At 40.2% G+C, this 25630-nt stretch overlaps 1 protein-coding gene and 1 pseudogene across 2 annotated transcripts in view; one reads left to right on the forward strand and one right to left on the reverse strand.

Moving 5' to 3' along the window:
- The window catches only part of POLQ (DNA polymerase theta), a 93099-nt gene that overhangs the window by 12093 nt on the left and 55376 nt on the right, over nt 1-25630 (forward strand). The window contains 4 exon segments of the mRNA XM_030802183.1: nt 12595-12788; nt 14322-14446; nt 17529-17772; nt 20815-23921. Of these exon segments, the coding sequence (XP_030658043.1) occupies nt 12595-12788; nt 14322-14446; nt 17529-17772; nt 20815-23921 (3670 nt within the window).
- Nucleotides 16339-17169, reverse strand: LOC100580696 (annotated as a pseudogene). Its single transcript, XR_179987.3, has one exon. The product of XR_179987.3 is annotated as a 60S ribosomal protein L7a pseudogene (transcript).

Genomic DNA, 25630 nt, shown 5'->3' on the forward strand with positions numbered 1-25630 from the left:
ATGTTCTAGTTACCTTTAAATTTATTTTCTCCAACCTCCTTTCAAAAAAGATTTGAGTTGTTTTATAAAAAAATATATATTTTTACAATGTATAAAAGAACAGCAAAGGAAAATGGGATATCAGAAAATTAAAGATAAGATGATGATGTAAAACTCAAGCAAAGGTCAATACACAAACATGCATGCCATTAAGTCATGTCCAATGCTGTTGTCAACTTTGATTCTGGGTTTTCTAGCAACCAAAAGAAAGAGGAAAGCTTGATTAGTGTTAATATTCATAAGATAAAAAACAAAACAAGTTTAGGAAAAACATTGCATTTCCCTGCCTAAGAGAAATTTAGTCCTAAAAGGATACTTTGGAACTTAACATTGTTGATAAAAATCTCTATAATAAATGCAATAAGGAATTTTAAAAGTTTGTTTACATTAGACAATGCTCTGTGAATATTATTTTGTATAACAAAGATATTAATAAGAATTGGGTAGTGTTTGAGGTCATATTCTCTGGCAAGAACCTGATCAGAAATAATTAATTTTGCATGCATTTTGATAAGCAAGTGATGGGGGAGGTGAGTAAAATTGAAATTCTCATTAGAATGAAGGGGGCTTATCAGGAAATGTGTTTCAATAAAAAAACACTATGTAGTGAGCAGATGGGAAATGTCTAGACAGTGCCAATTTTCTTTTATTACAAACTCACATAATACATGGGTGATAATAGGCTCAAAGGTCTGTGCCCAAGAATGTGGCTGGGAGGAATCTCAAAGCAGGTTTCACCGGTCATTTATCATGGCCTTAAAAATAAGTCTCATTTATTATACAGTGGCTAAGATTGTGGGCTCTATGGTCAGACTGCCTTAGTTCAACTTTTGGCCTCATCACTTAGTAATCGTACAACCTTGGGTAAGTACTTAACCTCTGTTAAGATTCCATTTCCTCATTTGTAAAATGGAGATAATAATACCCACCTCAGGGCTGATAGTCTTTGATGAATGTTTGGTGTCTGAATAAATATTTAATAACATCTATTATTTCTAGTAAATTCTCCCATAAACATTATGTAAGTCATTTGCCAAATTACCTAACTACTCCTACTCCTGTTCCCTCTCTAAAACATGAAGACTGTTGGCAGTGTTAGTATGCTGAATGCTTGTGGTTAGTGGTTTTGTGTACTTCTCTCACCATTCGAGTTGTATGCCCTTCAAGAGTTAGTTGTGTTCCCATACTTCTTCATGTCAGTTTGCTTCTGAGAAAATTAGGCTGAGGCAGAAGGATCACATAAGGCCAGAAATTTGAGACCAGCATGGGCAACAGAGCAAGAATCTGTCGCTACCAAAAAAAAAAAAAAATTATTAGTTGTGTGTGGTGGTGCATGCCGGTAATCCCAGCTACTTGGAAGGCTGAGACAGAATAATTACTTGAGCCCAGGAGTTCTAGGTTATAGTGAGCTACGATCGTGCCACCATGCTCCAGCCTTGGTGACAGCAAGAGACCTCTTCTCTTAAAAACAAACAAAAAAATATAAGTGAGATAACTGAAAGCTCTGAGAAAAAGTTACAGGAATTTAGACGGAAGAAACTAAAAGGACACTGCTCAAAGTTTATTTTACAATTATCTTTAATTTTTATTTATTTATTTTTTCGAGTGGAGTCTCACTCTGTTGCCCAGGCTGGAGTGCAGTGGCACAGTCTTGGCTCATTGCAACCTCTGCCTCCCAGGTTCAAGCAATTCTTGTGACTTAGCCTCCTGAGTAGCTGGGACTACAGGTGCATGCAACCACACCTGGCTAATTTTTGTATTTTTAGTAGAGACAGGGTTTTACCATGTTGGCCAGGCTGGTCTTGAAGTCCTGACCTCAAGTGATCCACCCTCCTCGGCCTCTCAAAATGCTGGGATTACAGGTGTGAGCCATCACACCCGGCCAACGATTATCTTTAATATCTAACTTCACATTACAAAACAGAAACTGGATTTCTTAGACAATGTATTGTGGTTATGGTTTAAGAAAGCTATGGTAAATTCTAATCAACAGACTCATGCTCAAAAGGCCTTGACCCCTAGCTCAAAGCATTGGCAATTAAAATACATTTATGTTTTAAGTTAGACAAAACATTTAGTGTTTGCATGTACTATTTTGTATTTTGAATATATAAAACATGTCTGTGATTCAAAAGTCAGAACTATAGAAACAGGAATAGTCAGAGAAGTCTGACTACTATATCCATCCCTTCCATGCCTTTTCCACCCACCTTTCATAGATGACTGTTTTCATTCATTTTTAATGTATCTCTTCTCTTTTTTAATTTTACAGAAATTATCAGACATACCTATCCTTCACCTTTTTTATACAGAGGGTAGCATGCTATATACCTTATACCTTTTTTTTTTCTTAGCAGTGTATCTTGCAAATCACTTCATATCAATTCATTTTTTATTCTTTTTTATAACTCTATAATTCTGTTGTGTAGGTGGATGTACCATTGTTTATTCTATCAGTTCCCTATTCATGGACATTTGGATCATTTTCAATATTTTGTTGTGGCAAATTATGCTGCAGTAAATAACGTGGTACACACAGTGTTTAATTTTTATGGAGGTGTATCTTTAGGAAAGACTCCTGGAAGTGAAATGTAAAACCATAAGTGATTTTGGTTTTGCAAAGTTGACCTTTGTAGAGTTTGTATCATTTTCCTGTTTTACCAGTGATATATTAGAATAGTTGTTTTTTCACAGCTTCACAAGTAGAGAGTATATGGTCAAACTTTTGTATTTTTGAGTGTAGTTTTAGTTTACATTTTTTTACATTATGAGTAAATTTGAACATTTTCCCCATTTATATAAAATGTCCAGAATGGCAGTCTATAGAAACAAAAAGTACATTTAGTGCATTAGTAGTTACCCAGGGCTGGGGGAATGTGAGGAAGTTGGATGAAAATAGGGAGTGATTGCTAATGGGTACAGGGCTCCCCACCCCCCTCCCCAGTGAATTGTCCATGTCTTTTGCTCATTGTTCTGTTGTGTGTGTGTTTTTTTATTTTTGTTTTTGTTTTTAGTTTTAAAGGTTTTTTTTTATATATTAGGGAGATTGGTGCTTTGTGGTATAAGTAGAAGGATTTTCCTATTGGTTTTTCACTTGTCTTTTGACTTTGCTTATTGTATGTTTTGTCTAGTAGTTGAATTTATGAACTTTTGAATTAGTGAGAAATTTTTTTTGCTCTGAGATTATTAAGGAATTCACCCACATTTTCTTCAAGTAATTGTATAGTTGTGATCCCCCTATTTTTTTTTTTTTTTTTTTTTTAGATGGAGTTTCGCTCTCGTCGCCCAGGCTGGAGTGCAATGGTGCAATCTCGGCTCACTGCAACCTCCGCCTCCTGGGTTCAAGCGATTCTCCTGCCTCAGCCTCCTGAGTAGCTGGGATTACAGACATGCGCCATCACGCCTGGCTAATTTTGTTTTTTTTTTTTTTTTTTTTAGTAGAGATGGGGTTTCTCCATGTTGGTCAGGCTGGTCTTGAACTTCCAACCTCAGGTGATCCACCTGCCTTGGCCTCCCAAAGTGCTGGGATTACAGGCATGAGCCACTGTGCCTGGCCTGCCCCTATTTTGAGCTCTGCTTCATTTGGAGTGTATTCTAGTACATGGTTCTTCAGTTTCATGTTTTTTTCATAATGGCTATCTGTAATCTCAGCATCATTTATTAAAAAATTCATTTACACAATGACTCAAGATAGCAACTTTTATCTTCTGTATTTCCATTTGTATTTGGGCACATTTCTAATTCCATTTGTCATTGTGTATATTCCTGTTTCACTTGTTAGTCTGACAAAAGACCAGTTTGACTGATTTTTGTGCCAGTGCCTCTGTTTTAATTAAAACAAGTACAATAATAAAAACAAACAAACAAAAAAAACTTTCTGGTGGGGCAAGTTTCCCTTCATTGCTCTGCTTTTTCAGTGTTCATAGCTATTCTTTTTGGCTTACTGTATTAGTCTATTCTCATATTGCTATAAAGAAATTATGGAGACTGGGATATTTATAAGGAAAAGAGGTTTAATTGGCTCATGATTCTGCAGGCTGTACAGGAAGCACAGTGGCTTCTGCTTCTGGGGAGGCCTCAGAAAGCTTCCAATCATGACAGAAAGTGAAGGGGAAGCAGGCACATCTTATGCGGCCAGAGCAAGAGGAAGAGTGTGAGAGAGAGGCGGGAGGTGCCACTCACTTTTAAACAACCAGATCTCACGAAAACTCACTATTGCAACGACAGCACCAAGGGGGGTGGTGTTAAACCATAACAAACGGTCTTCATGATCCAATCACCTGCCACCAGGCGCTATCTCCAGCATTGGAGACTACATTTCAACATGAAATTCGGTGGGGACACATATCTATACTATATAAATCTACACTTGGGCCCCTAAATCTCATGACCTTCTTACATTCCAAAATACAATCATCCCTTCCCAACAGTCCCCCGAAGTCTTAACTCATTGCATCCTTAACTCAAAAGTCCAAAGTCTCATCTGAGAGAAGGCTAGTGCTTTCCACCAATGAGCCTGTGAAATAAAAAAACTAAGTTAGTTACTCCCAAGATGCAACGGGGCTACAGGCATTGGTTAAATACTTCCATTCCAAAAGGGAGTATCTGACTTGGTTAGGTTGTATAATCCTTTTTATGTTGCTGGATTTGGTTTGCTACTATTTTATTGCTAGTGTTTTATTTGGTTTGCTAGTATTTTTGTCATAAGATAGATTGACCTATAGTTCTGTTTTCTCGTGGTGTTTCTTTGTGTGGTTTTGGAGTAATACTAACTGCACAGTATGAGTTAGGATACATTTCTTCCTCTTCTGTTTTTTTTGAAGAATTTGTTAAAGATTGCTATTAATTGTTATTTAAATGTTTAGTAGATTTCACCAGTCAAGCCACCTGGGCCTCGGCTTTACTTTGGAGTAAGTGTTTTGATGATGAATTTAATCTTTTTTCTTTTTATAACTATTCAGAGTTTCAATTTTTTCTTCAGTTGGTTTTGGTAGTTTGTGTATTTCCAGAAAATAGTCCACGTAGATTATCTAATTTGTTGGCATTTAGTTGTTCATAGTATTCTCTTATAATCCTTTTTATTTATGTAAGGATGGTGGGGGTGGTTCCTCTTTCATTCCTGATTTTAGTAATTTGAATCTTCCTGCATCATTTCTTGATCAGTCCAGCTAAATATTTTTCAGTTTTGTTTTCATTCTTTCTTTCAGCGGATCATCTGAGGTCAGGAATTCGAGACCAGCCTGGCCAACATGGTGAAACCCTGTCTGTACTAAAAATACAAAATTACAAAATACAAAAATTAGCTGGGCGTGGTGGCACTCGCCTGTAATCCCAGCTACTCAGGAGGCTGAGGCAGAAGAATCACTTGAACCTGGGAGGCAGAGGTTGCAGTGAGCCGAGATTGCGCCACTGCACTCCAGCCTGGATGACAGAGTGAGACTCCATCTCAAAAAAGATTTTTTCTGTACTGAACTTACAGTTTATTTTGTGATTATTCCCTAAACAATACAGTATATCAGCTATTTACATAGTATTTATGTGGTATTAGGTATTATAATTACGCTAGATGATTACTCTGTATATGGCAGGATGTGCATAGGTTTTTTTTTTTTTTTCCCTTCGTTTTCTGTTTATTTTAATTTTGATTGTCAGGAAAAGAAATTATGTTTGATAGAGTATTGTTCTTTTTCCAGGCCAGTTAGAGAATATTGTCAGTAACTTAGTTTTTTAGTTGTATAGAAAATGAGTTATGGCACATTTTACTTATTTCCCAAAGTCTTATGATAAATTTTCTTTGCACACAAAACAAACATTTTCTAAAAATACATACAAACAAAAAGATGCATATCAAACATATTAGGAAGGTTGCACATGGGAAGACGGGGAATAGAAATGGGGGGTAGGAATTAAAGAAAATAAATGAGAGAGGGATTTTGTATGGATCAATGATAATAACTCAATCCTCTATTTGACAAAGAAGAAGGAGAAGGAAGAGGAAGAAAAAGAAAGTGGGGCAAAGGATCAGAAAGGGAGGAAAATACAAAAAGGTAGAGTATGACTCCAGGGTAGACCTGTTTTGTTGTTGCTGGGTTGGTTGGTTGGTCTGTCTGTTATATTTTTCATATGTTTTGCCATGTTGGCCAGGCTGGTCTCGAACTCCTAGCCTCAAGTGATCAACCCTCCTCAGCCTCCCAGAGTGCTGGGACTACAGGCATGAGCCACCACGTCCAGCCCCCACATTGCGTCTGGCCTCTGTGGTAGACCTCCCAGACGGGGCAGCCGGGCAGAGGCGCTCCCCACTTCCCAGACAGGGCGGCCGGGCAGAGGCGCTCCTCACTTCCCAGACGGGGCGGCCGGGCAGAGGCGCTCCTCACTTCCCAGACGGGGCGGCCGGGCAGAGGCGCTCCTCACTTCCCAGGCGGGGCGGCCGGGCAGAGGCGCTCCTCACTTCCCAGACGGGGCGGCCGGGCAGAGGCGCTCCTCACTTCCCAGACGGGGCGGCCGGGCAGAGGTGCTCCTCACTTCCCAGACGGGGCGGCCGGGGTTCATAGGTTATATACGGACACTATCATTTTATATCAGAGACTTGAGCATCCACAGATTTTGTTATCTGCAGGAGGTCCTGGAACCAATCCCCCATAGATAACAAGAGACAACTATACATTTTGCTATGGTTTGGTGGAGTTCTATAGATGTCTCTTAGGTCTAATTGACTTAGAGTGTTATTTTAGTCTTCTATTTCGTTTTGATTTTCTTAGTAGTTCTATTCATTGTTGAAAGTCGGGTATTGAAGTTTTCAACTACAGTCGGTATTCTCAGGGAATTTGTTCCCCTGTACCTCTTTTACTGCTCTTTTTTGAATGAAGGGAATATTTTCTAGTATAGTTATTATTGCTTAAGGACAGTGATACATTCTGAGAGTTGCATCTTTAGGCAATTTCATTGTTGTGTGAATATTACAGAGTGTGCTTACACAAATTTAGATGGTATAGCCTGCTACACACCTAGGATATATGGTATAACCTTACTGCTTCTAGGCTACAAACTTGTTTGGCATGTTACTCTACTGAATACTGTAGGCAGTTGTAATACAATGGTAAGTATTTGTGTGTCTAGACATTTCTAAACATAGAAAAGGTAATGCAACACGCTAGATGTTTGATGACTATGATGTCACTAGGCAATATTAATTTTTCAGCTCCATTATAATCTTATGGGACTACTGTCATATATGCAGTTTGTCATTGACCAAAATGTCATTATGCAGCACAAAACACTATGACATTTTAATTTTGTACATTTTTCTCTATATTTTTTGCCATTTTTTTTTTTTAGTGGTTACTCAAGGGATTATCAGGTACAGCTTAAAATTTATACTAACTTAATTGTAGTGAAATAAAGAAGATTCTTAAATAACTCTATTTTGATTCCTCTTTTGTGCCATTGTTATACTTATTACATCATTATGTGTTGCAAACCTAACAGTATGTTGTTATACTTAGTATTTTATGTAATTTAATGTTTTTAGAGAAGCTGAGAGAAGAAAGGAGAGCAAATATATGTTTACAGAGTTTTCTTCATTAACATTTATGATTGTGGTTTTTTCTTCATTTATTTCTATGGATTTGGGACACCATCTCTTGTCATTTCCTTAGTCCAGTACAGCTTTGCTTCTGCCTGCCTCCTGTGGGCTGATACTGTCAAATATATTGTGAGTTTTATATGTTATGGGCCCAACAGTACAATTATATGCATATTGGCAGGTTGTAGTGGCTCATGCCTGTAATCTCAGCACTTTGGTAGGCTGAGGCGGGTGGACCACTTGAGGTCAGGAGTTTGAGACCAGCCTGGTTATCATGGTGAGGCCCCATCTTTACTAAATATACAAAAATGAGCTGGGTGTGGTGGTGCATACCTGTAATTCTAGCTACTCAGGAGGCTGAGGCACAAGAATCACTTGAACCTGGGAGGTAGAGGTTGCAGTGAGCTGAGATTGTGTCCAGCCTGGGCAACTGAGTGAGACCCTGTCTCAAACAAACAAACAAACCCAATATAGTACAATTATATGCATATTGTTTTATAAGTTGCCTTTTAAATCAGTCAGGAGAAGAAAAGAGAAGTATGTAATGATACTTTTTTTTTTACATTTACAAATACTTTATTTATGTAAGAGTTTAATCTGATATTTATGATTTCAATATTAAAAAATTTTTTTATTATTATTATACTTTAAGTTTTAGGGTACATGTGCACAATGTGCAGGTTTGTTACATATGTATCCATGTGCTATGTTGATTTCCTGCACCCATTAACTCGTCATTTAGCATTAGGTATATCTCCTAATGCTGTCCCTCCCCCCTCCCCCACCCTACAACAGTCCCCAGAGTGTGATGTTCCCCTTCCTATGTCCATGTGTTCTCGTTGTTCAATTCCCACCTATGAGTGAGAACATGTGGTGTTTGGTTTTTTGTCCTTGCGATAGTTTACTGAGAATGATGATTTCCAGTTTCATCCATGTCCCTACAAAGAACATGAACTCATCATTTTTTATGGCTGCATAGTATTCCATGGTGTATATGTGCCACATTTTTTTTTTTTTTTTTTTTTTTTTTGAGACGGAGTCTCACTTTTTCACCCAGGCTGGAGTGCAGTGGCTCAATCTCGGCTCACTGCAAGCTCTGCCTCCTGGGTTCACGCCATTCTCCTGCCTCAGCCTCTCTGAGTAGCTGGGACTACAGGCGCCCGCCACCACGCCCGGCTAATTTTTTGTATTTTTTAGTAGAGACGGGGTTTCACCATGGTCTCGATCTCCTGACCTCGTGATCCGCCCACCTCGGCCTCCCAAAGTGCTGGGATTACAAGCGTGAGCCACCGTGCCCGGCCTATGTGCCACATTTTCTTAATCCAGTCTATAGTTGTTGGACATTGGGTTGGTTCCAAGTCTTTGCTATTGTGAGTAGTGCCGCAGTAAACATACGTGTGCATGTGTCTTTATAGCAGCATGATTTATAGTCCTTTGGGTATATACCCAGTAATGGGATGGCTGGGTCAAATGGTATTTCTAGTTCTAGATCCCTGAGGAATCGCCACACGGACTTCCACAATGGTTGAACTAGTTTACAGTCCCACCAACAGTATAAAATATGTACCCACATAATTTCCTTTGTTGACTCTCTTTTTTTGTTTGGAATTGAAATATGGTTTTGGGTGAGTTTCTTTCAACCTGAAGAGCTTTCTTTAGTATTTCTTTGTTTCTTTTTTTTCTTTTTTTTTTTTTTTTTGGAGACAGAGTCTCATTCTGTTGCCCAGGCTGGAGTGCAGTGGTGCAGTCTCTGCTCACTGCAACCTCCATCTCCCAGGTTCAAGCAATTCTCATGCCTCAGCCTCCTGAGTCCCTGGGATTACAGGCATGCGCCACTACTCCTGGCTAAAATTTTTTTTGTATTTTTAGTAGAGACAGGGTTTCGCCATGTTGTTGACCAGGGTTGTCTCGAACTCCTGACCTCAAGTGATCCAACCCCCCCCCCCCGCCCCCCCAGCCTGAGCCTCTGCGCCTGGCTAGCATTTCTTATAAAATGGATTTGCTAGCAAAATTTTCTCAGGTTTTGTTTATCTGGAAATGTTTGTGTTATTTTTGAAAAATAACTCTCCTTTATATAATATTCTTAGTTGAGGCTGGGCATGGTAGCTCATGCCTGTAATCCCAGCACTTTGGGAGGCTGAGGCAGGTGGATGGCTTGAGCCCAGAAGTTTGAGACCAGCAACATGGTGAAACTCCATCTTTACCAGAAAAATACAAAATTAGCCATGTGTGGTGGTATGCATCTGTAGTTCCAGCTACCTGGGAGGCTGAGGTGGGAGGATGGCTTCCCCCCAGGAGATGGAGGTTGCAGTGAGCTGAGATCGTGCTACCGCTCTCCAGCCAGGGTGACAGAGCCAGACCCTGTTTCAAAAGAAAAAACAATGTTTAGTTGACAGATTTTTTTTTCTTTGAGCAGTTTGAATATGTCATCTCACTGCATTTTTTGGCCTTCTTGTTTCTGGTGAGAAGTTAGCTTTTAATCTTATCAGGTTTCTCTTACATATGATGACTTTTTCTTGCTGTTTTCAAGATTTTTTTTCTTCAGTTTTTTTTTTTTTTTTTTTTTTGAGATGGAGTCTTGCTCTGTCGCCCAGGCTGGAGTGCAGTGGTGCAATCTCGGCTCACTGCAAGCTCCGCCTCCCGGGTTCACGCCATTCTCCTGCCTCAGCCTCTCCGAGTAGCTGGGACTACAGGCGCCCGCCACCACGCCCGGCTAATTTTTTTGTATTTTTAGTAGAGACGGGGTTTCACCGTGGTCTGTCACCGTGGTCTCGATCTCCTGACCTCGTGATCCGCCCGCCTCGGCCTCCCAAAGTGCTGGGATTACAAGCGTGAGCCACCGCGCCCGGCCTTTTTCTTCAGTTTTAATGTTTTGACTGTGAGGCGTCTTTGTGTGGATGTCTTTGTATGTATCCTGCTTGGAGTCCTCTGAGTTTCTTGGATATGTAGGTTAATGTCCATCAAATTTGGAATACTTTTAGCCATAATTTCTTCAGATGATTTTCCTTTTCCTTTCTATCTTCTCCTGGTACTCATGCATATGTTGGTACAGTTAATGTTTCCCATATTCCTTTAATGCTCTGTTCATTTTTTCTGCTTTCTCCTCTCCCTCTTTCAGATTGCATGGTCTGTATTAAGCTATTCATGTTTGCTGATTCTTTCTTATGCCAGCTTGGATATACTGTTGATCTCTCTAGTAAATTATCCATTTTAGGTCCAGGTTTTGTGGCTCAAGCCTTTAATCCTAGCACTTTGGAAGGCCAAGGCCAAGGCAGGAGTGTTATTTGAGTTCAAGACCAACCTGGGCAACATAATAAACCCCATTTTAGTTACCGCACTTTTTTTTTTTTTTTTTTTTTGAGACAGGTTCTTGCTCTGTTGCCCAAACAAGAGTACAGTGGCACAATTACGGCTCGCTGCAGCCTTGACCTTCTGGGCTCAAGCAGTCTTCCCACCTCAGCCTACCAAGTAGCTGGGACCACAGGCATGTGCCATCATCCCTGGCTAATTTTTGTATTTTTTTGTAGAGACAGTGTTTCACCATGTTGCCCATGCTGATCTCGAACTCCTGAGCTCAAGTGGTCCTCCCCTCTCAGCCTCCCAAAGTGCTGGGTTTATAGGCATGAGCCACTATGCCTGGCCAGTTATTGTACTTTTAACTCCAGAATTTTCATTTGGTTCTTTTAAAAATAATTTTCTCTTTATTGTATTCTCTACTTAATGAGACATTGGCATCATGCCTTTTACTTCAAGCATGGTTTTTGTTTTTGTTTTTACCATATTTATAATATTTGCTTTGAAGTCTTATTTCAATAGCTGGACCCTCTCAAAGGTATTTCTTTTTATTACTTTTGCCTGCTTTTCCCCCTGTGTTTGAGACATACTTTCCTATTTCTTATATGTTTCATAATTTTTGTTGAATCTTGACATTTTGGGTAATATATCAACTCTGAATATTGATTCTTTCTTCCCTTATCTCCTCTATGTTATTGATTCTTTCTTGACAATTACTCAGAATACTTAAGATTGTACCTACAGTTAGAATATTGATATTAGAAGTGTCTATAATTAAAAACTTAGGTTCTGGCCAGGCGCAGTGGCTGATGCCTGTAATCCCAGCATTTTGAGAGTCTGAGGCAGGAGAATTGCTTGAGGCCAGGAGTCTGAGACCAACCTGGGCAACAGAATAAAACCCAGTTTCACCAAAAAAATTAAAAAATTAGGCAGATGTGGTGGCACTCACCCTGTAGCCCCAGCTACTTGGGAGGCTGAGGTGGGAAGATTGCTTGAGCACAGGAGGTCGAAGCTGCCGTGAACTGGACCCCAGCCTGGATGATAGAACAAGACCTTGTCTCAAAAAAAAAAAAAAAAAAAAAGACTTGGGTTCTATAAAATCCAGTTTGTATGCTTAGTGATCTCTTTCCATTTGTCCTGGCAGTGCATTGTTTGTGAATAAATGATGTTTCCATATGAATGAGGTATTGTCACAGTTAGACATTTTTGTAAATCCTGAGGCCTTTGTCTTGTTATTTTAAGTAATTTTATTTTATTGTAATTTTTTTTGAGATGGAGTCTTGCTCTGTTGCCCAGGCTGGAGTGCGGTGGCACAGTCATAGCTTACTGCAGCCTCAAACTCCTGGGCTCAAGCGATCCTCCTGCCTTGGCCTCCTACAGCATTGGGATTACAGGCATGAACCACCACAGCCGGCCATTTTATTTATTTTATTTTATTTCATTTTTTTAAAGACAGAGTCTCACCTGGTCAGTTGAGCTAGAGTGCAGTGGCACAGTCATAGCTCACTGTGGCCTCAAACTTTTGGGTTCAAGCGATCTGTCCATCTCAGCCTTCTGAGTAGCTAAGACTACAGGGGCATACCATCATGCCTGGCCTTTGTCTTTAATATGAAGGTTGTGTATAATGGTTTTTTGTAATATAATAGTTTTAGTTAATGAATAATACTTCTTCCTTTTAGGTTACACCTATGTTTGAGGATTGGACTACTATTGATTGGTATCGATTTTTCTGTTTATGGGAGAAGTTGCCAACTTCAATGAAAAGGGTGGCAGAGCTAGTGGGAGTTGAAGAGGGGTTCTTGGCCCGTTGTGTGAAAGGAAAAGTAGTAGCCAGAACTGAGAGGCAGCATCGACAAATGGCCATCCATAAAAGGTAAACGTCAAGGTCTCTGGGCTTTCCGGTATTTAACAGTGTCTTGCATGTAGTAGATGCCCAGTTTATTGCAGTCACTTTCATTGTCAATAAAATCAAAATTTTGGCGGAGTATAAGATTTTTCAGTTTTCTTTTCTTTCTTTTCTTTTTTTTTTTATTTTGAAATGGAGTTTTGTTCTTGTTGCCCAGGCTGGAGTGCAATAGCACGATCTCAGCTCACCGCAACCTCCGCCTCCCAGGTTCAAGCGATTCTGCTGCCTCAGCCTCCTGAGTAGCTGGGATTACAGGCATGTGCCACCACGCCTGGCTCATTTTATATTTTTAGTAGAGATGGGGTTTCTCCATGTTGGTCAGGCTGGTCTCAAACTCCTGACCTCAGGTGATCCGCCAACCTCCGCCTCCCAAAGTGCTGGAATTACAGGCATGAGCCACCACGCCTGGCAAGTTTTCTATATTTACTAAATTTATTGGTATTTTAGTTTCTTTCTGCAGCTCACAGTTTAGCAGCCATTATATATAAAGATCTTATCTTTTAAAGTAGAATATTTAATTACCTCTCTTTTGTAAAAAAGGTGTTGATCAGAAGAACCACCAACTTACTGTGACTTCACCTGGGGTTATGCTTTATATCATGCTTAAAAGTGATTAATTACCAATAGACAAGAAGAGCTAATTAAAAGATTCAGGTGGAAAAATTGGTACAGGCTGTTAGCTTCTTTGAAATATAATGAAATTGGCTGGGTGCAGTGGCTCACGCCTGTAATCCCAGCACTTTGGGAGGCCAAAGTAGGCGGATTGCTTGAGGTCAGGAGTTCGAGACCAGCCTGGCCAGTGTGGTAAAACCCTGTCTCTACTAAAAATACAAAAAGCCATTTGTGGTGGTGCGCACCTGTAATCCCAGCTACTTGGGAGGCTGAGGTGGGGGAATTGCTTGAACCCAGGAGATGGAGGTTGCAGTGAGCCAAGATTGCGCCACTGCACTCCAGCCTGGGCAACAGAGTGAGACTCTGTCTCAAAAAAAAAAAGAAATATAATGAAATGATGTTTCTTAAAAAGTCTCTAGTATATTATTTATAATATGGTTAAGTATAAATTTTATAAGGATTTATATACTTGGATTACTTTTGCTACCATTGCCTTTCAAATCAAAATTGGATGCTATATTTATATTGTCATTTTATTGGAGTAATGATATACATGTAGCTGTACATCAAGTTATCTTTTAAATTTTTGTGTCATCACATTTCTTGAACCAAGTCTCATTTCTTATTAGCAGCAGTTTTGAATATGGGCAACTTTTTGTTATACAGACATTAGTTCTTTACTATAGTACTAATGCATGTCAAAACTTGCTTTGCAAGCATTGATCTCAATCTTTGTCCAGTAACCCTATTTTCTATTAAGAATCTCACCACAATGTATTATATAAGCCCTCTGTTGCCTTTCCAGTTCTTAGTCATTTTTCAGCACACACTGTGTCTCCTAGTAGACGTGAAGGATCTCTTACCATGCTTTTGATGATTTATTCCCAGGTTTTTCACCAGTCTTGTGCTATTAGATTTAATCAGTGAAGTTCCCTTAAGGGAAATTAATCAGAAATATGGATGCAATCGTGGACAGATTCAATCTTTGCAACAGTCAGCTGCTGTTTATGCAGGTCAGTTAAACAAAGGGTTTCACATTTATTTAATATTGTGATTTGAGGTCGAGTTAAGATTACTTTTTTTTCAAATTCCATTTTATTGTAGGCTTCTTTAAAAGTGCTATAATTTTGTACAGTTCTTGCCATCATCAGAAAATTCAAATGGCTCCTCAGGGCTCAGTACCATGTTACAGAGGATTGGTAACTAGCTGAATGTCTTGGCCTCTATTCCTTAGCAACCTGCTGACTATCCTCCTTTCTGTTTTCCTTTTCTTTTTCCTGTTGCAAGAAAAAACAGAAACAAAGTTCTCTGTGGTCTCCCCTTTCTCATTAAGGTACTGATTGCTGGGCGCAGTGTCTCATGCCTGTAATCCCAGCACTTTGGGAGGCCGAGTCGGGTGGATCACGAGGTCAGGAGTTCAAGACCAGCCTGGCCAAGATGGTGAAACCCCATCTCTACTGAAAATACAAAAAATTAGCCAGGTGTGGTGGTGGGTGCTTGTAATCCCAGCTACTCGGGAGGCTGAGGCAGAGAATTGCTTGAACCCGGAAGGCGAAGGTTGCAGTGAGCTGAGATTGCACCACTGCACTCTAGCCTGGGTGACAGAGCGAGACTCTGTCTCAAAAAAAAAAAAAAAAAAAAAAGGTACTGATTAATACATATTGTTGAGGAGAAGGATGGAAGATGGAGAGGGATTTCTGAACTCCTGTCTGACTGTTATAAAAATGATCTAAGGAACCAGTGGTCTGCCTTAATGTATTAAACCCTAAGCAAACGAGAAATTCTGGGTCTGATTTTACTAAGGAATCCTTACAAGCCCTTAAGAAGGAAACTATGGGCTACAAGAGGGTGTGTTATATGTATAATAGGTTTCATCATGAAGATATGTGCTTATGAGGGAGTACCGCGGGGAAGATGAGAAGAGATAGTGGTAAGAAGCGAGGGACTCACTCTTTTTTTTTTTTTTTTTTTTTGAGACGGAGTCTCGCTCTGTCTCCCAGGCGGAGTGCAGTGGCGCCATCTCGGCTCACTGAAAGCTCTGCCTCCCAGGTTAATGCCATTCTCTTGCCTCAGCCTCCCGAGTAGCTGGGACTACAGGCACCCGGCACCATGCCCGGCTAATTTTTTTTTTTGTATTTCTAGTGGAGACGTGGTTCCACCATGTTAGCCAGGATGGTCTCGGTCTCCTGACCTCGTGATCCACCTGCCTCGGCCTCCTAAAGTGCTGGGATTACAGGCGTGAGCCACCCGTGCCCGGCCAGGAGGGACTCACTCTTAGACTCACTGGTATCAAAGATGAAAGACTGCCTCTAGGGGTTTATGTTCTTGTAGGGAAGTGTAACAAAATTTTAATTCAACAAATGTCTTCATGACATGGCACTTGTTTTGGTTTCTTTATTCCAAGACAGTGCAGCTATTGAGCTCAGCAACCTTTCTTTGAGAAAATGCAGGTGGGAACTTCACCCTTTCTAGTTCTCTCAGCAATTGAATATTTAAACCAACTTTTGTTTTCCTCTAGGTGGAAAGAGTCCCTTACTTTTTTTTTTTTGATATGGAGTTTCTCTCTTGTTGCCCAGGCTGGAGTGCAATGGTGTGATCTCGGCTCACCGCAACCCCCGCCTCCCGAGTTCAAGCGGTTCTCCTGCCTCAGCCTCCCGAGGAACTGGGATTACAGGCATGCGCCACCATGCCTGGCTAATTTTATATTTTTAGTAGAGATGGGGTTTCTCCATGTTGGTCAGGCTGGTCTCAAACTCCTGACCTCAGATGATCTGCTCGACTTGGCCTTCCAAAGTGCTGGGATTACAGGCGTGAGCCACCGCGCCCAGCATCTTTACATGTTTTTTTTTTGAAAATTTGTATTATTTTAATTATTTTTATATACAGAAAACTCAACAGTGTACATTTAACCCAGTTTAGTGGCAAGTTCTTTAGCCTTTGCCTTTTTGAGCATGGCGATACGAGCCACAGACTTAGGACCCAGGACGTTGCTGCCCCAGTGACGGTGGATCTCATCGTATCTGTCGTTGTAATTGGTCCTGATAGCTTCCACCAGCTTAGCCAAAGTGCCTTTGTCTTCCGAGTTCACCTGTGTGAAGGCAACAGTGGTGCAGGTCTTCCTGTGGACTAGATGTCCCAGTCTTGCCTTCCCCTTGATAATGCAGTAAGGGACCCCCATTTTACGACACAGGGCAGGCAAGAAGACAACTAGCTCGATGGGATCCACATCGTGTGCAGTCACCACCAGCTGAGCTTTCTTGTTCTCCACCAAGGTGGTGACGGTGTTAACTCCTGCTCGAAGGACAGGTGGTCTCTTGGTGGGGACGTCCCCTTTGCCAGCAGCTTTCTTCTCGGCCCAGGCCAACAGCCTCTGCTTCTTCTCTTGCTTTGTCTCTGGTCTCTACTTGTGGGCCAGCTTAAGCAGCTGAGTAGCTGTTTGGCGGTTCAGGGCCTAGGTGAACTGGTTAATCACAGGAGGCACTTTCAGCCGCTTATAGAGGATGGCTCTCTGCCGCTGCAACCTGATATAGCGGGGCCATTTCACAAAGCGGGTGAGGTCTCTTTTGGGCTGGATGTCCTGCCCAGTGCCAAAATTCTTAGGCCTTTTCTCAAACAGGGGATTCACCACTTTTTTACCTCCTGCTTCTTCATGACAGCAGGGGCCGGAGCCACCTTCTTTCCCTTGGCCTTCTTTCCTTTTGGCATCTTGGGCGGCGGGAGGAGAGAGACCTTTACATGTTTTTAAGAGTTCTCTTTTGCTTAAGAAAGAGAGAGAGAGAGAGGAGTGAATTAGGGTGAGGGCTTCTTTTTTGTTTTGTGTTTATGTTCTCTGCCTCAGTTTTCATGTGTTAACTTGAGGATTAAGAATAAATAAGATGACATTTAATGTCATCTCATAAAACTTAGCACATTTATTGTCCAATTAGTTAAGGCTCTTAATATATATCTGCTCCCTTGTTAACTTACATCTTGGGCCTTGTTAAATCTTACAATTTTGCAGGGATAAAACAAAAGAAAATATAAATACATCTAACGAAATGGAGAATTCGTCTGTAAAAAAAATTGAATTCAACAAATATTCTATGAATGTTCTAGGGATGATTACAGTATTTTCCAACCGTCTGGGCTGGCACAATATGGAACTGCTACTTTCCCAATTTCAGAAGCGTCTTACGTTTGGCATCCAGAGGGAGCTGTGTGACCTGGTTCGGGTATCCTTACTGAATGCTCAGAGAGCCAGGGTTCTCTATGCTTCTGGCTTTCATACTGTGGCAGACCTTGCAAGAGCAAATATTGTGGAGGTGGAGGTGATTCTGAAAAATGCTGTGCCTTTCAAAAGGTAAGAAAATACCTTTACCTACATGGGCTTATTAAATAAAAAAAAACATCATGTCAATTTTAAAATAATAGATAATGTATTAAAGTATTTTTTTCTTAAATAATCTTATTATATACTTGGTGTAAGTGGAAGAAAATATGGCTACTTTTTCCCCGTTGCAGATTACTTTTTTTTTTTTGAGATGAAGTCTCACTCTTGTTACCCAGGCTGGAGTGCAATGGTGCGACCTTGGCTCACTGCGACCTCCTCCTCCTGGGTTCAAGTGATTCTCCTGCGTCAGCCTCCCGAGTAGCTGGGATTATAGGCACCCACCACCACGCCCAGCTAATTTTTGTATTTTTAGTAGAGACGGGGTTTCACCATGTTGGCCAGGCTGGTCTTGAACTCCTGACCTCAGGGCAATCCACCCGCCTTGGCCTCCCAAAGTGCTGGGATTATAGGCGTGAGCTACCACGCCCGGCCACAGATTACTTTTTATTTTGTATATTTAAAAAATAATACATGACTTAAAAACATTCCTACTAGAACATCTGAGTGGGGCTGGGCACAGTGACTCATGCCTGTAATCCCAGTACTTTGGGAGGCTGAGGCTGATTGTTTGAGTTTAGGAGTTCAAGACTAGCCTGGGCAACATAGCAAGAGCTCATCAATACTAAAATTAAAAAAAAAAAAAATAGCTGGGCGTGGTGGCATGTGCCTATAGTCCCAGCTACTTGGGGATGTGAGGCTGGAGAGTTGGTTGAGCCCAGGAGGTCGAGGCTGCAGTGAGCCCTGATAGTGCCACTGAACTCCAGCCTGGGTGACAGAGTAAGATCGTGTCTCAAAAAAAAAAAAAAAAGTACTGAGCAAAAGTTTGGTATCAATGCTTTCTGCTTTGATGAATTTTGATTTTGATCTGCTTTGATGGATTTTGATAATTTTGATGTGATTTCATTATATATCTTGGGCTCATCTTACACTTTAGGCAAGAGCATTTTAAAATATATTCCTCTGAAATGTTCTTTGGAATGCTAGTGTCCCTCAAAACAATTTGTGAGAAGATTCCTTGATTATTTTTTTGTGTGTATGTCTGAATAACCAATTTATTGAATGGGCTAGACTCACTATATAAATCAAGGAATAGCTTAATTGTTTTTTCTACCACTGTTTTTTTGAACTCACTCTTACACGAAATCTCAGGCAGATTCTATAGATATTTAGTTACTTTCAGGTACTAACAACCAGTTTTATTTTCAGGTATTAAACAATTTGTTCTAGATGGAAGCATCAATCTCATTTCCAGTTAGTGTTTCTTCCCTCCCACTCACTTTAAACCTGACTCCCAGCTCTGAGACCTTAACCTGTGTGGGAAGGGATGGGGTATAGTATTTTACTATCCTCTTTGCTCTTGCATATCTCTTGCCCATGGAAGACAATTTTCCACAGACGGGGGGTGGAGGTGGGGGTAGGGGGTGGGGGAGATGGTTTGGTTTTAGGATGAAACAAAACAATTAGATTCTCATAAGGAGCATGCAACCTAGATTCCTTGCATGTACAGTTCACAATAGGGTTTGCTGCAGCTGATCTGACAGGAGGCGGAGCTCAGGCAGCAGTGCTCCCTTGCCCGTAGCTCACCTCCTGCTGTGCGGCCCAGTTCCTAACAGGCCATGGACTGGTACTGGTCTGCATCTCGGGGGTTGAGGACCCCTGGTTTAGACTTTTAAGTGGCCACTTGAAATCTGTCCACACTTGCATGGTTTAGAGGTCAGTCAGAGATTTGGGCAGAGTTTATATGAAGAATTATGAGTTGTTCGTCTCTAGCTATCTGTTCTAGACTGCCTTAAATTTCCAACTAATGTAGTTACTCTTAACTCTCTTCTGACTTCTGTCAATCAGTGAACTCCAGGTTTTTATTTAAGTTTTTAGCCAACCTACAGGGTGCTGACTGGGCCCTGCCTTCAGGTAAAAAGTGAAAATTCACCCACTGCCATTTCTTTCTTCCAAGTCTCAACCCCCCTCCAATTTTTACTCTTTTATTCATTTTCTAGTCCCTTCATATATTTTGCCCAGAGTTTATATTGTGTATTGTACAGAAGGATATGTTTTCTTTCTTGTCTTTTTTTTTTTTGTGACAGAGTCTCGCTCTGTCACTCTGGAGTGCAATGGCGTGATCTCGGCTCACTGCAACCTCTGCCTCCTGGGTTCAAGCAATTCTCCTGTCTTAGCCTCCCAAGTAGCTGGGACTACAGGCACATGCCACCACACCCGGCCAATTTTTGTGTTTTTAGTAGAGAAAGAGTTTTACCATATTGGTCAGGCTGGTCTTGAACTCCTGACCTCAGGTGATCTACCCACCTTGGCCTCCCAAAGTGATGGGATTACAGGCATGAACCACTGCGCACAGCCTTTTAAAAAATTTTTTTAATGAGACAGGGTCCTGCTCTGTCTCCTTGGCTGGAGTGCAGTGGCGTGATCTTGTCTCACTGTAACGCCTCCTGGGTTCGAGCAATTCTCATGCCTCAGCCTCCCAAGCAGCTGGAATTACAGGTACCCGCTAACATGCCCGGCTGATTTTTTGTATTTTTAGTAGAGACAGTGTTTCACTATGTTGGACAGGCTGGTCTCGAACTCCTTGCCTCAAGTGATTCGCCTTCCTCAGTCTCCCAAAGTGCTGGGATTACGAGCATGAGCTACCGCGCCAGGCTGGATGTTTTTCAATGGAAGTTTCATGGCTTTCACTTTTTTAAAGGCTTCTACTTAAATAATCTGTCTTAGCAAAGCCTTCCTTTATTATGCCATTTAAAAACTACAGAACCACCCACCCCTTTCTGGTGCCTCATTTTTGTATACAACTCTTATCACCAGGTAATATAGAATGCATTTTAAACTTTTGTTTATTTTCTGAATTCCCCAGCTAAAATGTGCCATGAGAGCAGATACATTTCTGTCTCTTCTTCATTGTTATTTTTTCAGTTCCTAGAACAGCTCAGATTGCATATTTAATAAATATTTGCCTTATGAATAAATGAATTCATTTCTGTCTTTTCCCATCTCCTTGTGTAGTGTCCGGAAGGCAGTGGATGAGGAAGAGGAAGCAGTTGAAGAACGTCGGAATATGCGAACTATCTGGGTGACTGGCAGAAAAGGTTTAACTGAAAGGGAAGCAGCAGCCCTTATAGTGGAAGAAGCCAGAATGATTCTGCAGCAGGACTTAGTTGAAATGGGAGTGCAATGGAATCCATGTGCCCTGTTACATTCTAGTACATGCTCATTGACTCATAGTCAGTGCGAAGTAAAGGAACACACATTTATATCCCAAACTAAGAGTTCTTATAAAAAAGTATCATCAAAGAACAAAAGTAACACCATATTTAGTGATTCTTATATTAAGCATTCACCAAATATAGTGCAAGACTTAAATAAAAGTAGAGAGCATACAAGTTCCTTTAATTGTAATTTCCAGAATGGGAATCAAGAACATCAGAGATGTTCCATTTTCAGAGCAAGAAAACGGGCCTCTTTGGATATAAATAAAGAGAAGCCAGGAGCCTCTCAGAATGAGGAGAAAACAAGCAATAAGAAAGTTGTTCAGACTTTTTCACAGAAAACAAAAAAGGCATCTTTGAATTTCAACTCAGAAAAGATGAGCAGAAGTTTTCTATCTTGGAAACATAGAAAGCATCTAAAGCGATCTAGGGACAGCAACCCCCTGAAGGACTCTGGAGCGTGTAGAATCCATTTACAAGGACAGACTCTGTCTAATCCTAGTCTTTGTGAAGACCCATTTACCTTAGATGAGAAGAAAACGGAATTTAGAAATTCAAGGCCATTTGCTAAAAATGTATCTTTGAGTGGTAAGGAAAAAGATAATAAAACCTCATTCCCATTACAAATAAAGCAAAATTGTTCATGGAATACAACACTAACTAATGATAATTTTGTGGAACCTATTGTCACAGGATCTCAGAGTAAAAATGTGACTTGTCAGGCCACTAGTGTGGTTTGTGAAAAGGGCAGAGGAGTAGCTGTTGAGGCAGAAAAAATAAATGCAGTGCTGATACAAAATGGTTCAAAAAACCAGAATGTTTATGTGAAACACCATAACACCCATCCAATTAACCAGTACCCACGAAAGCAATCTCATGAACAGACAAGCACTTTTACCAAACAGAAAAATATAATAGAGAGACAAATGCCCTGTGAAGCAGTCAGTAGTTACATAAATAGAGACTCAAATGTTACTATTAATTGTGAAAGGATAAAGTTTAATACAGAGGAAAATAAACCAAGTCATTTTCAGGCATTAGGAGATGATATAAGCAGAACTGCAATACCCAGTGAAGTACTTCCATCAACTGGAGCATTTAGCAAATCAGGAGGCCAGCATGAGAATTTTCTAAATATTTCTAGACTACAAGAAAAAACAGGTACTTATACAACAAACAAAACTAAAAATAGTCATGTTTCTGACTTAGGTTTAGTCCTCTGTGATTTTGAAGATAGTTTCTACCTGGATACTCAGTCAGAGAAAATAATACAACAGATGGCAACTGAAAATGCCAAACTAGGAGCGAAAGACACCAACCTGGCAGCAGGGGTAATGCAGAGGAGTTTAGTCCAACAGAACTCGATGAACTCTTTTCAGAAGGAGTGTCACATTCCTTTTCCTGCTGAACAGCATCCTCTAGGAGCGACTAAGATAGATCATTTGGACCTTAAGACTGTAGGTACTATGAAACAAAGCACTGATTCACATGGGGTTGATATCCTGACTCCAGAAAGCCCGATTTTCCATTATCCAATACTACTGGAGGAAAATGGTCTTTGTTTTAAAAAGAATGAACTTTCTGTTACTGATTCTCAATTAAATAGTTTTCTTCAAGGTTATCAAACACAAGAAACTGTGAAACCAGTTATACCTCTGATTCCTCAAAAGAGAACTCCCACTGGTCTAGAAGGAGAATGTCTTCCAGTTCCTGAAACAAGTTTGAATATGAGTGATAGTTTACTATTTGATAGTTTCAGTGATGACTATCTGGTAAAAGAACAATTACCTGATGTGCAAACGAAAGAACCCCTTCCTTCAGAAGTAACAAACCGTTTTAGTGATTCTCTGTGTCTACAACAAGAAGACCTAATTAAAAAATCAAATGTAAATGAGAATCAAGATAGCCGCCAGCAGTTGACTTTTTCCAATGATGAATCTATTATATTTTCAGAAATGGATTCTGTTCAGATGGTTGAAGCTTTGGACAATGCGGATATATTTCCTGTCCAAGAGAAGAATCATACTGTAGTATCTCCTAGAGCATTAGAACTAAGTGATCCAGTACTTGATGAGCACCACCAAGGTGATCAAGATGGAGGAGATCAAGATGAAAGGGCTGAAAAATCAAAATTAACTAGGTCCAGGCAAAATAATTCATTCATATGGTCAGGGGCATCATTTGATCTAAGTCCAGGACTGCAAAGGATTTTAGATAAAGTATCCAGTCCTCTAGAAGATGAAAAGCTAAAATCAATGACTACAAACTTGTCTAGTTTGAATGGAAAAAATACAGAGTTAAATGAAGAACAAGAAGTTATTTCAAACTTGGAGACAAACCAAGTGCAGGGAATTTCATTTTATTCTAATAATGAAGTAAAAAGCAAGATTGAGATGCTAGAAAACAATGCCAATCATGATGAAACCTCATCCCTCTTACCTCATAAAGAAAGTGATATAGTTGATGATAATGGTCTCATTCCTCCTACACCCATTCCAACATCTGCTTCTAAGCTGACATTTCCAGGGATTCTTGAAACACCTGTAAACCTTTGGAAAACTAATAATGTTTTACAACCTGGTGAAAGTAATTTATTTGGCTCACCTTCAGATATTAAAAACCACGATTTAAATCCAGAGAGTAGAAATGGGTTCAAAGACAACAGCTCTATTAGTGACACAAGCTTTTCACTTCAGTTATCACAGGATGGATTACAGTTAACTCCAGCCTCAAGCAGTTCAGAAAGTTTGGCCATAATTGATGTAGCAAGTGATCAAAGTCTTTTTCAAACATTCATTAAGGAGTGGCGGTGCAAAAAGCAATTTTCCATCTCACTGGCTTGTGAAAAGATTAGAAGTTTGACATCTTCTAAAACTGCTAATATTGGCAGTAGGTTTAAGCAAGGTAAGAATTTTTTTAATTTTATTTTTTCATATTTGTAAACTACTTAGTACACTGAGGTAAGAGTTAGATTTCTCAATGTTAGATATTAAATATAATCTATTCAAATTGTAGTATGTATCCTCTGTGGATTTATGTGTAGAACAGGCTTATTTCCTCAGCATACCTAAATTAATTAATGGTAGTTGCCCTCCAGTATAAGAGGTGCATGTAATATATATTAGAATAAAAGTTTACAAAAATAAAGATAATATATATTTTGAATATGAGTGTGACATTTCTTTTATGGTATATTAATGTTGTAACATAATGGTTTTTATTAATCATCAGTGCTCATGAATTCTTTTCTTTTTTTAATTTTTCTCCTTTCTTTCTTTTCTTTCTTTCTCTCTTTCCTCTTTCTTTGTCTTGTTCAGTTGCTCAGGCTGGAGTGCAGTGGCGTGATCTTGATCTTCGCTTACTGCAACCTCCACCCTCTGAGTTCAAGTGATTCTCCTGCCTCAGCCTCCCAAGTAGCTAGAAGTACAGGCATGTGCACCATGCCCGGCTAATTTTTGTATTTTTAGTAGAGGTGGGGTTTCACCGTGTTGTCCAGGGTGGTCTCAAACTCCGGACCTCAAGTGATCCACCTGTGTTGGCCTCTCAAAGTGCTGGGATTACTGGCATGAGCCCCTGCTCCCAGGCTCATGAATTATTATTATTATTATAATAATTATTATTATTATTTTAGACAGAATCTCGCTGTTGGCCAGGCTGGAGTGCAGTGGCATGATCTCGGCTCACTGCAACCTCTGCCTCTTGGGTTCAAGCAATTATTATTATTATTATTATTATTATTATTATTATTATTATTTTAGACAGAATCTCGCTGTTGGCCAGGCTGGAGTGCAGTGGCGTAATCTCGGCTCACTGCAACCTCTGCCTCTTGGGTTCAAGCAATTCTCCTGCCTCAGCCTCCTGAGTAACTGGGACTACAGGCGCATGCCACCACGCCCAGCTAATTTTTTATTTTTTTTTGTATTTTAGTAGAGATGGGGTTTCACCGTGTTAGCCAGGATGGTCTCGATCCCCTGACCTCGTGATCCACCCGCCTCGGCCTCCCAAAGTGCTGGGATTACAGGCGTGAGCCACCGCGCCTGGCCTCATAAATTATTTTCTATTAAATTGTAATATCCTTGTTTTCTTATGTAATTACAAAAGTACATTGCTAATAGGAACTTTGTTCTTCACAGTGTACATTAGCTACATTTTCCAAGATTTATCTTGAGTAGAAATTACACCTCCGTTGATAGTCATGAATTGTATACTGAAATGTTGCTTCCAAAACCTTGCGGAGCTATTCCAGGTTTTGAGAGAGTTGAACCTTTTGGTCAAGTAAGGCTATGTATATTCCTGTCTTATTGCATGAACTCTGCCTTTTGGATTGTGGGGACCAGTTGTAGTCAGCTTGACAACCTGCTGTGGAAATCAGGTGTTTGATTAGATTGATTAAACCTTGCTATTTTATGAATTAATTTGTTCATAAAGGTTTGAGTATTTGTCTGATTTTCAATTCATGGAGCAGATGTGTTAACCACAACTTTTATGTACTTTTAGTGTTGAATAGCACTTTGCATTTTTGATGCAACAAACAAAATTGAGCACGTTTTCTGTATCAGCCTATATAATAGTGGCTAGAGGGATGAAAAAGTTCACCTAAATTTAATAAATAT

Source organism: Nomascus leucogenys, chromosome 21 (genome assembly GCF_006542625.1).
Source record: "Nomascus leucogenys isolate Asia chromosome 21, Asia_NLE_v1, whole genome shotgun sequence".
NCBI lineage: Eukaryota > Metazoa > Chordata > Mammalia > Primates > Hylobatidae > Nomascus > Nomascus leucogenys.